This window comes from Astatotilapia calliptera, chromosome 7, assembly GCF_900246225.1.
Source record: "Astatotilapia calliptera chromosome 7, fAstCal1.2, whole genome shotgun sequence".
In the NCBI taxonomy this organism is placed as follows: domain Eukaryota; kingdom Metazoa; phylum Chordata; class Actinopteri; order Cichliformes; family Cichlidae; genus Astatotilapia; species Astatotilapia calliptera.
Window position 1 is genome coordinate 61,138,094 of NC_039308.1, and position 12,299 is coordinate 61,150,392.

General features: G+C 39.6%; 1 protein-coding gene across 2 annotated transcripts in view; it reads right to left on the reverse strand.

The window, feature by feature from the left end:
• Positions 1-361: 361 nt before the first annotated feature.
• The window catches only part of LOC113026998 (protein BANP-like), a 35,408-nt gene continuing 23,470 nt past the window's right edge, over positions 362-12,299 (reverse strand). For both annotated transcript variants that reach the window (XM_026176366.1, XM_026176365.1), the window contains 2 exons: positions 5,339-5,479; positions 362-1,406 (listed from right to left, as the gene is read on the reverse strand). In XM_026176366.1, the coding sequence (XP_026032151.1) occupies positions 1,290-1,406; positions 5,339-5,479 (258 nt within the window). In that variant the 3' untranslated portion in view covers positions 362-1,289. The remainder of the gene's footprint in view (positions 1,407-5,338; positions 5,480-12,299) is intronic.

A 12,299-nucleotide genomic window follows, 5' to 3' on the forward strand; every position in this document is an offset into this window, starting at 1 on the left:
ACAGTTTAAAAATTATAATGAGGACTAAACATAAATTTATAGTCTCCTGACAAAAACCCTGTCGAGTGTATGGAAAAGCTTATGTTTGCTCTGTATTTTGTTAAGGTTCCTGACAGTACAGTAGCCTAATCCTACACTTATTGATGTTGACATGATACAGATTTACTTCAAAAATAGCTAATAAATTAGCTCAACATGAAACAAGACCTCAAACCCCAACTATCATTTCAGACTCATTTCGATTGTCTGTTTGTAGTAGATCAAAGCGAAGTCATGTCTTGGAGCTATTTTGATGACCATGTCTGATGAAAAAAAGAGAGAGAGAGAGAAACTAGAGGGGGAAAGCTAAACAAAAGCACACTTTAATGGCAACCACAAACATGTTTTATTCACATGAATGGATGTCACAGAGACAAAACTGGGGGATATAAACAACTTCAGGGTTTCCCTGGCTGTCTATAAGCAACTTGTACTGTCTACCATTGACCCGGTCTCTTCCATTTCATGGCCTTCTACCTCTGGAATTAAATCTCCCCCAATATTTCAACATGTTACAATTAGATAAACCAAAAACAAACAAAGCTGTGTGGCTGAAGCAACATTAAAACAAGTTGAACAAAATAAAGTGTCTCACAGCCAGGAGAGATAATATGGACCAGATCCAGGTGAGTGTTGGGAAATCAAATCAATTAGGACAAAGAGCAGCTGTCCACAGCAAATTCTACTTTCTCCTTCAGATCATTGTGACAAGAAGGGACGAAAAAAGGAGTGCAGTGCTGGTTGTTTTGAGGAATTTTCAGGGATTTTTGCAAACCCTCTGCGGCATCTCAGGGTTAGTCAAACAGCTGAAGTCCAAATAACCCACTATTTTCCAAAGCTGATGTAAACAAGTACTGGTGCTGATGAAGTGGCAGGGTGATGGTGTCCAGGAGCAGCACCCTCCTTGAAGAGACAATAATCCCGCTGTGTATTCTTCGGCCTGTCAGGTCATTATAGTGATGAAACCACCAGAAGGGGCCACAGTTGATTTTGAAGCATCTTGGTCTTTTCACAATCTCTGAGCATTTCCACATTGCGACATCTGGCTAACAATGAATTAAGCAGTTTGCAAGGGGAAAACAGAAAAAAGGCTCCTCTTTGTTTTATCCATGACCTTCAATATTTGTTAAAAGACTATCTAACTTGAGTGCTTGTCAGACTGTATGCATTTGTTGACCCCCAATCTTCCATAGACTCTTCAGGTCCTGCTGTAGGGAAAGATTCTAATCTTTGTCAAACCAGATGGACTCTCAAGTGGCCACAGATGTCACAATCTGGACGATCTCGCCATTGTCTCCATGGATAGCACCCTGGATGGCCTCTTTCACTTCCATGTCTGCCTGCAGGGCTGGTGCCAGCTCAGCAGCCTGAGATAAAGAAAAGAGAAGAGATGAAATAGGTGACAAGAAAGGTGAAAATACAATAAACGTTCAGTACTTTTACTGAATGTTCACCAGGTAAGGGGGACTGAGGACCAGTCTTAAACCAGTCTTAAGTTCTCTGAAGAGCGGAGTATATCAAAGGGTTATTTCAGATGATTTGGGAGGCTCCAGAGAGTATTCTAACTGTTTATTTTTTCCTGTCAGACAGTCTATTCTCTTGTGTAACTGTAGCTGTTGTGTTGCTCTCATAAAAACCACCAAAATCCGTTCACAAAAACAATTTTACGTGACAGAACGTTGCAGCTGATCATCAGCTGCTGTGACTTTAGTGTTTAAACACAAACATTTGGATCATAACTAACATGTTAAAAGATCAAAAGACATGCAATAACACAAACTAACCAACTGAAACATAGTTGACTAAAAAGTACCCTGATCTCAAAGGAATATGTTTCCCCTCAGTTGAGGCTGGGACTTTCTTTGTCAAAAGTTTACGCCTTACTGTGGGAGTGGATCAAGTCTCCACTCATTGCTGCATCACATCCACCCTCTGTCTCACCACTTCCCTGCCTTTCTTAATCCATTCCTACCAAATGAAGGTACAAGAAGCCAAAAGTTAAATCTTTTTTGGTTTCTTATATAATGAATCTTGCCCTCAATTTAGCTTCTTTGTTGGAATTAGCCCTTGAAATCGGATCACTTTGCCAGTAGGGGTACAAGCAGTTAGAAGCTGGGATTATAGGCACTTTTAGGTTAACACAAAGTAGTTATCCATTTTTGACATGGCAAGTGGAAAAAGTGCTGGCTTGTAAAGCTGCCAGGAGGTCCAGTTGTAGGGAAGCTAGACAAAATGATGTTGGTAAGCAGCTATACGCTTTAAACCTCATATATAAACATCCCAAAATGTGACGAACATTCATTTTCACGATATGGGAGCATTTTCTCTGCGTACTAGTCAAATATAGTCACACAATATCATTGCCTCGCTACAAAAGTCAAGTGAGATTGACACAAAAAGCTGTCTGCATTTCATAAAGCCCATCGTAAAATCCCAAATGTGTAAATGGAAGTGGTCAGAACCCAACTTCCAGGGAGTGATCTTAAATTAGCAGGACCACAAAGGCACACAAGGAGACAACTCTGGAAAAAAAAATAGGGTGAATTTACATCTTTTAATGGCTGGAGTCCCAAAACTTTGTGGTCACACCTTGTAAAAGCCTAATGACACCTATCACAAATGATGAAGACTTTCCTGTGGACTAATCAATGTGACTAAGCTATATCCTGATTCCATTTTATTGTGTAAGACAACCACAGTGAATAACAACACACAGAAGGAGCAGAGGAATGACAAGATAGATTACAGAAGAAATATATCAGAGAAGGAGGGAGAGGTTATGAGGAGATTGACAAGTGGAGAAAAACAAGAGGCTAGCCATTTGGATTTAAATGCTTCCCTGACTGTCTCTATAGTCGATGTCAGATGTATCGAGTTATTGTGTGTCTAAAAGCCCTGTAAAAGATGAGGTTCATGACTCAGTTCTGGACGATGACCATGAGGAGTGACTCATTTGTTCCTCAAACACACATCCAAGGTTCCCTCAAACACACCTGCAGCGTTTAATTCTCTCTCCAGCCCAACGTGCTGTCACAAGACAACAGCATTGACTGTAGCACAGCTGTACCATAGCAGCACACACAACACAAACATGAGACACAGCGGCAGTAAAAATGGCAAGTTCAGCACCTTTGATTCCAAGTTTGTTTGTTTTGTTTTTTAAATGAGAACTGAAAGACTCTTAAGCTATCATAGCACAGACCTAGCTCTACCCTTGCAAATAACAAATGGAAGAACGAAAATATGTAACATGTGTACTAAAACCAGGCTGCCGGTGCTTTGCAGTCTCAGCTTTAAACTGTGTCACAGTTTAGCCAGAAGTTAGAAATGCTATGCATTCTTTAGATAAAAAATATATCGCCTTGCATTGCGCACCACTTCATATGTCTAATGGAAACTATTAAATAAGAAAAAGAAGAAAATGCAGAGAAAACTAAATGCAAAATCTGGAGTAATTTTCCAGCATGTTGCATGAATGCTTCCACATGTGTGTAAACAGATGAGAGCCAGTGTCTTGACTTAGCAGACTGCAGAAAAGCAGGAAAAGAAATAACCTTTCTATGAACTCTGAAGAGAAAGTTAACAACGTTTAAACTAGGATATCAAAACAATACAGCCTACATGTCCTTTGTTTTATTAGGTCCTTTCGGGTAAAGTTTTTCATTTAAACCTGGAAAAATATCAATGTTAGCATACAGATGTGTTTTAAAACATCTTAGAATGGGAGCTTAAAGTCTACTCGGTTAATAAACACACCGCTGTTTATGAGCAGTTTCAGTCTGTTGTTGAGCATGTCCACATGCTCTTGGTGAACCCCAGCTCTACTCAACATCAACATCACACTTGTGACTGATCAGACTTCTGTCAACTTTGTTGATATCTGTCAAGATCTGTGTACAATCCAACATTAGGAAAAAAATGAGCTCATTTTAGATTTAAAGGTTCATTCAAACAAATCACTTGTGTAAACAAACAGCTTGAATTCTCACTGCGCACAGAAATATAAAGTACAGATTCTGAAATACAGTACATTGAGTGGCAAAAACTTTGTGGGCTCAGTACACAAATAAATTGTATAACAAGGCCATCAGTATGTGTATAATCCACACCCAAAAAATGTAATCAGTATAAAATGCTCTAACTACTTTCGTGTTCAAATCGGCAAGGAACAGATTATTGAGACAACTATGGACAGCAATTCCTTACTCAAAAGGCAAAATCTTTTTTTTTTCCCTTTCAAATCCACTGCTGTATGGCTGGTCAGCACATTTGCTCTGCATTTCTTACAGGGAGATGAATAAGCCTGTCCTGATTCATATCAGGACAGGACTGGAACCAGAAGTAGGCTGAAATTCCGCCTATTTACATTATCACACCACAAAAACCTGACTCGTAGCACACGCGTCAAGGAAAAAAGTAGGAAAAAAAGGACTAAATATTCATCATATCTGGGGAAAAGAAAAGATGACAGAACAAAGGAGACGTGCATTTTTTGAAGGGTTAAAGTGACCACTTCAAAGACTACAAAGGCAAGTGTCTGCACAACATCCTGATTCCACATGTGGCTGTTGCTCAGCAAGCTCACTCATTGAAGGATTTTAGAAATATCTACTAATTACTACTTTCTCCCCTCTTGTAACATTCCACCTCAACTTGATTATGTTTAATTACTGTTTGTCCAAACACCTGTCATAATGACAGAAAGCAGAATGTATGCCATTTAAGCGATGGTATAAGAAAAGGAGAAAAGCAGATTTGGTGTACCTACAAGTACTTTAGCTAAATTTTTGAAGCAATATTTGAACAGCATAATGAAAATATACAGTACATTTACTGCCTCTTCATGAATGGTAAAGCAGTTCAATAAATACATTTAAAGGTAGAAGACTGTACATTTCCTTTTCGAGCAATAACTGCAAGCTCCAAGATGCATCCTAGCTCAAGAAAATGAAACCAGCCCCATTTGGATTTATATACATTCTTGATTCTTGAGGTAATTTGGCATCTTAATGTTTGTTTGTTTTGTTTACTGAGTCTGACTGGCATCGTTTTAACAGAAAACAGATTATATTTACAGTTTATTTACAAACTAGACAAAAGTGATCAACATCAAAACAGACATGACATGTTTTCTTACAGTATTCTGAAATGCAATATTTATTGTGGAATAACTAAAAGCAAGCAATAAAATTGCAAGATTACTACTGGGGGATCTGTTCCATGAGGCTACTCAGTTACACTCAATGTGCTCTTTGCGGAGTTTGCCTTTTTTTGGAGGGTGTGTGTGTTTGTGTTTTACCTGTACAGCAGCCGTGTGATCTGCAACAGGAGCTAGTTGGACATACTGCACTTGGATGTCAGGTGGGAGTGGGGAGCCCTCCACTGCTGTGGCTCCTCCATCAGCTGAAGCGACAGCTATCAACTGAGCTCCACGAAGCACCTAGAGCAGAAAAAGAGTGGCGATGAAAGCGGAAAGGTCAAACACAACTGGGATTTTTAGTCCTTTCTCTGATTTTTCATGAATCAGTTAGAAAAACTGAGCTGAATAAAACATATTCAATACGTTTCCCCACTGCCAAGTGTAAAAATCCATCATAAGAAAACTCATTATTTTACAGCAAACGCAATAAGAAACAACCACAGGAATATTTTATTGATGTCCTATCTGATGTTTTTTATGTCTTTAATGATTACAGTCATCACTGAGTACAAGCATGATGACACACAAATGCAGCAAGAAACTTGGCAACTAGGAACGAGTCATGTGGTGGCATAAATAAACATTTCATCCCCACTGTTCTCACTTCTCCGCATCCCACTCTTGGGTTATACATCACATCTAAGAGAAACTTTATGATCCAGTCATTTCAATTAAGTTCTGTTTTCCTGGGTTCTATAATGTGTTATGCTCACCAGCAATGTTTTTTATTTGGGTTCAAATTTAGAAAAAGAAAGGAAACTGTTGGAGAATGGTTAGTGAGACATCGCAAGGGGATCCTAATCTCCCACGGCGCTGAAAGTCAGCCAGACAACATTAGAGATCTGCGGTTGTGATGCTCTAATTACAGAGCAGTGCAGTGCAGCTTGAGTGTTGTTGAGTAGAGCTTTAGTTCGTTGAGGTGGTTCCTATAGATAGACTGCAACCACCAACAGAGAGGATTGCATTGCATGTATACACTTGCAGAGCACTGCTGTTAATTTGGACAACAAAACTTTCATGTGACAACAGACATACAAATTAACATACAATCATCCTGTCAACACAAGCATACAAAAAGAGAGATGGAGGGAAATATTCACTAAGCTTTGTGCTTGTGCATGGTTTGAAGAAATGCATTTCAACATGACCTGACAGCAGGATCTTATTGATATTTTTTTTCCTTATTTCAGTGATGCCTGGAAAGCTTTTAGTTATGAGAGCTCTATACTTCGGTCCTATTCAAGGTGCCCTTAGTGCTGAGATAATCTTGCATATGCTTAACACACACACACACACACACACACACACACACACACACACACACACACACACACACACACACACAAAAATAGGGCCAAAAATGCAAGCTGGCAAAAAAAAAAAAAAAAGGAAGGGGGAAAAAAACTCATTACAGATGATGTTTGCTGCCCTGTAACATCCCACACTGCTTCCCAACCCCCCAGCCCAGCCATTACTTTAAAGTTCTGAGCTTGTGATGTGCCCCAAAGGTTCAGTTAACCACCCCAGTACCCTCCGGCAAGAAGTTCTGCCAATCTGACCACAAAATGTGCTGCTTCACCACCACAGTATGTTAGGCCAAGCCAGCCCGATGGAAGCTATTAGTGTAAGAAATCAGTCTGACTCACTCAATGAGATAATTAGGACGCTTCAAGGACAGGAGTGGATCGAGGCTAAGTGGGCTGACCTAGTATAATCTAGTCATCTGTTAGATCTGGGTCAAAGGAATCACACTGAGTGAGAACCTATAAAACACTGAAATATTTAGAGCCTTAGCCTGGAGTTTTGGTGTAAAGACGACTCATACGTTTAAAAAAAAAATGGATTTCATGTTCATACTCAACATGTTAAGATATTACACTTTTATATCTTTACTATAAATCTGAAACTGAGGCCAGCAGCCAGCCAACTTAGCATTAAGACTAAAAAATCCTGATAGAGCTAGTCGTCTTCTTCCAATCTTCAAACTCAGTTTAAATTAAAGCTCCCTGCCTTCTGTCTCCAGTTATATGTTTATTTAGCATACAGAAACGGTGTATAATGCTAACAATTCTGGGAAACATTTGCATTTCCTTCTGTGTCAAACGACGTTTACATTCTTGAAACAGCCATCATATTTTAGAAACTATATGCTAAAAGTGTTCAGACAGACAGCTCGGTGAGAAACTAAGAGGAAAGATCCACCTGCTTAATGGTTTCGTTATGGCAGACATCCATTGCATCTCTACAGTCTCTACTCTTCTATTAGGGATCAAAACTGGCTTCTTTCAAGTGCTTGTCTGTCTGAAATCGTACATTGAGTATGTGTGCCTGTGTGCATAAACTCAAGCATGATCATACGTCAGTACTTACTGTATCTAAGTGTACAATTACCGGGGTTTAAGGGATGCTATGGTTGACACATGAGATTGTAAACACTTGTCTCACTCAATTAACGTCTGAACCTCCATTTGAGAGCAGTTTGCATTCTCAGCTGTGAGGAGCAGCCCACAGACTCACAAAAGCATTTACAAAGTTGGAACAGTGTGTGAGATCTCTGCAGCGATTACACACGAACTTCTCGGGTCCATATCCTGTCCCACGACTTTCTTTGTCAGAACAACTCGTCTCCAGTATTTGAGGATAATACTGTCATGCTTGGCTCTAAAGTATAAAGTCAGTCTAAAACAGCAAGACAAAATGCTCTCGCTCATAACAACTAAATCTAATCAGGGGATAAATTGTGGTTTTCTTTATCTTTCTCCCCCATTAGCATAAATTATAGTTTTGTTGTCTATAATTACCTCAAGGTTGGAAGTTTATATAAAGCACTATAAAGCAATTCTTTGAGTACTGATGATAATTACCGCTCATTCAGCTAATAGAACATAATCATCATTAGGCTGGTTGGCAATGATGCAAAAACAAAGATCACTTTAATATATCAAGAAAAGTTTTCACGAGGTAAAAAGTTATGATTTTTGTAAATTAGGCTGAATCAACAAATAGACTGTAAGTAGAAACAAATTACACATTATACAAGGTGAGAAGTGTTTGTACTTGGAACACACGAGTCTCCTGACACTGAAAAAATTTACTTGGCCTGATTGCATAATAACATCGGTTTTCAACTACGATTTGGAAGAAGTCACTTAAAACGTTGCCCAACATATTAGATTTGATCTAGGGGGCTTAATTTGTCAGACATAGGGGCCACCAGTGGATCTTAAGAGAATAAGTTACTGTTGACCTCAAGGTTTTGGGGATTTGAAGTCTTAAATAATCAGTTTGAATGGCCGGCCACCTTCATGACCAAGTGCCAAAGAGAAGAGCAGCCAGGGAGCATTAAAAGCTATGGTACTGCCCCACAGTACTGGAGAGAAGAGCAATTCTCTGTAGGCTTTGTTAGCTATCACGGTCTTGAGAGAAAAAGGGAAGAAAAGAATAAATCTTTTGCTGATGCTGTAATGCTTTCAGTAATGGATCCAGGACGCTAAAGAAATACAGCAATGGGAGAGGAAAGACAAGTGAACAACAACAGCAGCCTGATGCAGAAAACATTCGCAACTCCAACAGCGAAGGAAAATAACGAAAAGGATAAACAAAGTTCTTTACCAAGTCTTCATTTACTTGCTTTAATTCAATTTAAAAATTTTCTGCATTCACTTCATATGAAAGTAGTTACACTTGATTTACACAAAGGTAATGGGTGTTAAGAAAAAAGACAACACCTCTGAATACCCATCCTCATCCTCAGTCACCATCCAAGAGTAATGCAACAGTGAGACAACCAGCATTCACAAGGCATGAGCCAGATGCAAGCTGGCATTAATTCCCAGTCTTTCAGGAGGTCTCACTTAAACTCAGCTGTGGATCGGGTGATGCTATGAGTCACCCTGTTAGCGTGCGTGTGTGTCTAAGTTTCTAAATATTGTGCTTCCCTTGCTAAAATTACACTGGGAATCAAATATAGCGGCATAGAAACATACCCTCTATTTATCAGGAAACAAAATTCATACCGACTATATTGTAGCAAAAGAGACCAATAAAAATCTGGTTCCTATCACTCCCGTAGGAATACCGCCTCTTCTTTCAGATCTGGAGAAAAAAAAACTAAACCAAAACAGGGAAATGAAAAAAGAAACATTTGGACTTTGGAGTGCCTGGAACTTCCTCTCTGCTTAATAGCCGTCAACAACATCTGCAACAGCCATTCCTGAACAGATGTCCAAGCAGAAACACTAGCTCCGGGTGGGTAGGTGCGGTCAAAGTGGAGGAGTGGGGGGCAGGGGGAGGGAGTAAGGCCTGGGTTCAACTTGGCCATAAAGATGGCCATAGACACAGAAGTGCTCTAAGTGATTGTTTTGTGTGAACTGGGGAAATGATCACACCGACTGTAAAATGTCTCACTGCAGTCATTACCGCTTTGTTACATATGCCTTTTATTTTACTGCTGAGTCTTACGCTGGCTATTCTGATTTCAGCTGGACCTCAGATTGTAATGTGACTCAATGAAGTCAAAACACTGAAATTAAAAACTATAGTATTGATTTTTCCCCTCTATGTTTTGAGAATTACTCCACTCATTTGTTGATGCATCTTTACCATATATTTCTGACAGATATATCTCCTAGCTAAATATACTTCTTTGAAACTTGTTATGTATGCTATACATGAACTTGTGACCTGAACCAAAGCTTCCCATTTCCACCCACACCATCAAAGTGTTTCTACACTAGAGCTCAACACCTGCAAAGAATCAAGCCCTCCCTTGCATCCTTTGCTTCACAACTCCCACCAGCAGACTGGGAGTCGGATTCAGGCAGGGCTCAGAAAAGTTTTATGATAAAACCAACTTCACTTGAGTTCTGATCCAGAGCAGAAAATCAAAAGGGAACTGATGACAAAAATAACAGCTGTAATTAAGAATAGGGCCCCTTAAACACGAAAGAGAAGTACATTTCATTGACGGTTTTCACTGTTCTCTAGCATAAATCCAAACTTGGCTTGCCTAATTGACCACGCCATTTTTATAGCGTCAGTAAATTTCATGATTTAAAAGGATGCCTTTATCATGTTTCCAATTATTCTGTTTAATTCAATGGAGCCAGGGAAGATGATAAATACAGGTTGTAAAATTCAATGAAGAAAATACAGCACTGCCCAAACTACCCATCGCAACAAGATCCTTTATCTAGTTAGATTTGCAAACATGCATTATTGAGGCCAAATGTAATTTTCCTCAGTTGTCTAAAGCAATGCATCTTATGTTTGTTTTCAATTGTGCCACTGTCCTTTTAATACATAAATACAAAACAAAGAAAATTGCAGTGAAAATTAGATCTCACGTACTGACATGTCCAAATTACCTCTAGCTGACCCTTTTAGGCTTCCAAAGCACTTCCATAACAGAAAACCTTAAATGCACTCGGCGCCTTTGACACACACCAGCCAAGAATCCAACAAATTCAAATCTCAGATTTGTTGCGAAAGACATCTGTCATCTTTCATCAGCGTGTAGCTTATTGGGAGTCTTTAACTCACTGATGCATCACATCAACTATGAATCTATTAGAATTACTTTTACTGCTTCCTGTAGATTTTCCAGTTTCAGTGAAATAAAGCTTGGGTACTTCTACCTCATCCTTTCTCTGGAGTTTTTATTTATCCAACACACACAGATTAACATTTACACTGGTAACCCCATTTTGGAGGTTAATTTTAAATCAGGGAAGTTGTTTTGCTAAAATTGCCATTCTTTACTGTAGTAACAGTAAAATCAGGGTCTGCTGTAAATATGTCAAGAATAATTCGAAAGACTGTTGAACGTTAGTCTCAAAATTATGACTCATGTGTGATAAATTCACTAATTAAGAAATTTACATGACAACGGTGCTTCATGGACTTGGTTACAGAGGTTGCAGCATTGAATGATGATGATGGAGCCATCTATGCCTGACACTGGTAAGGCAGATATGCACCAGGCCTGTGCTGAGGGTGACTCATACTGAAATGCATCTAAGACATCTGGTCTCTCTTACTCACACAGCCAGCGACCCAGACTTTGCCCACACAGACGAAAGAAAACACCACTGGGGGTATCCTCCTCTGAACAACTCTGAAAAGCTCACTTACAAATACCCCCTCCCTCCCACACACACACACACACACACAAAGAACTAGGATTCCCCGATCTGTGTCCCTTTATCTCTGCCCCATGATGCCACAAGACATGAAGCAGACCACTTCTTTGAAACGTGATCCACCACTAGTCTTCCAAATCCTTGAAGGCTTACGTACAATCCACTTATACTAAACCCTGGTCATAAAACATTTTGTTTGTATCTTTTAATTGTTATCCTGGCCCAACATTGTCAATCACAGGAATTTCAACATCCCCTTAAATACCAGAAACCACATTTCGGAAAACAACTTGGGCCATGAGCCAGCAGTCTGATTCCATCACACCCTGATTCTGTGAGGTTAAGCCTACTTATTGTTCAAACATTTGCCTTTTGTGTAGAAAGGAACAAAAACACATTGTCCTCACACAGCAGACCTGCAACAACCCTAACCAACAACAGGCAACAAAAGTGCTTACAATATCATAAGTTCACAAAGCTCGAGTCAAACATAGTAATCCCCATTTCCTCTTAAACTCTACTTTCACTGTCTTCCTGTACTCTTCCTTTCCTTTCCTTTCCTTTCCTTTATCCCTATCTTGTCCAGTAACACTGTGTGCTTCCCTCACCATCACCCTAAAACTATTTGTATCTGCTCTATGTTTGAATGTCCTGGCAGAAAAGACTGGAGGGACCAGTGCAGAGCTGGACTCAGTTCTATGACCCAGTTCTCATACCGGCCATGAACATTGTTATTTGGGATGTTTCAACAGATGCACCAAAACATGCGATGACAGAAAAGGATGGCAAACTTTCAACTGAGGGAAAATGAGGTGGGGTGAGAGAACAACATGTTTAAAACCCCAGATGGGAGGTAATCAGGTCCATCATCGATAAATGATGCAGGCAGATGATGGGATCAGTAAATTTCGTAAAGCTTT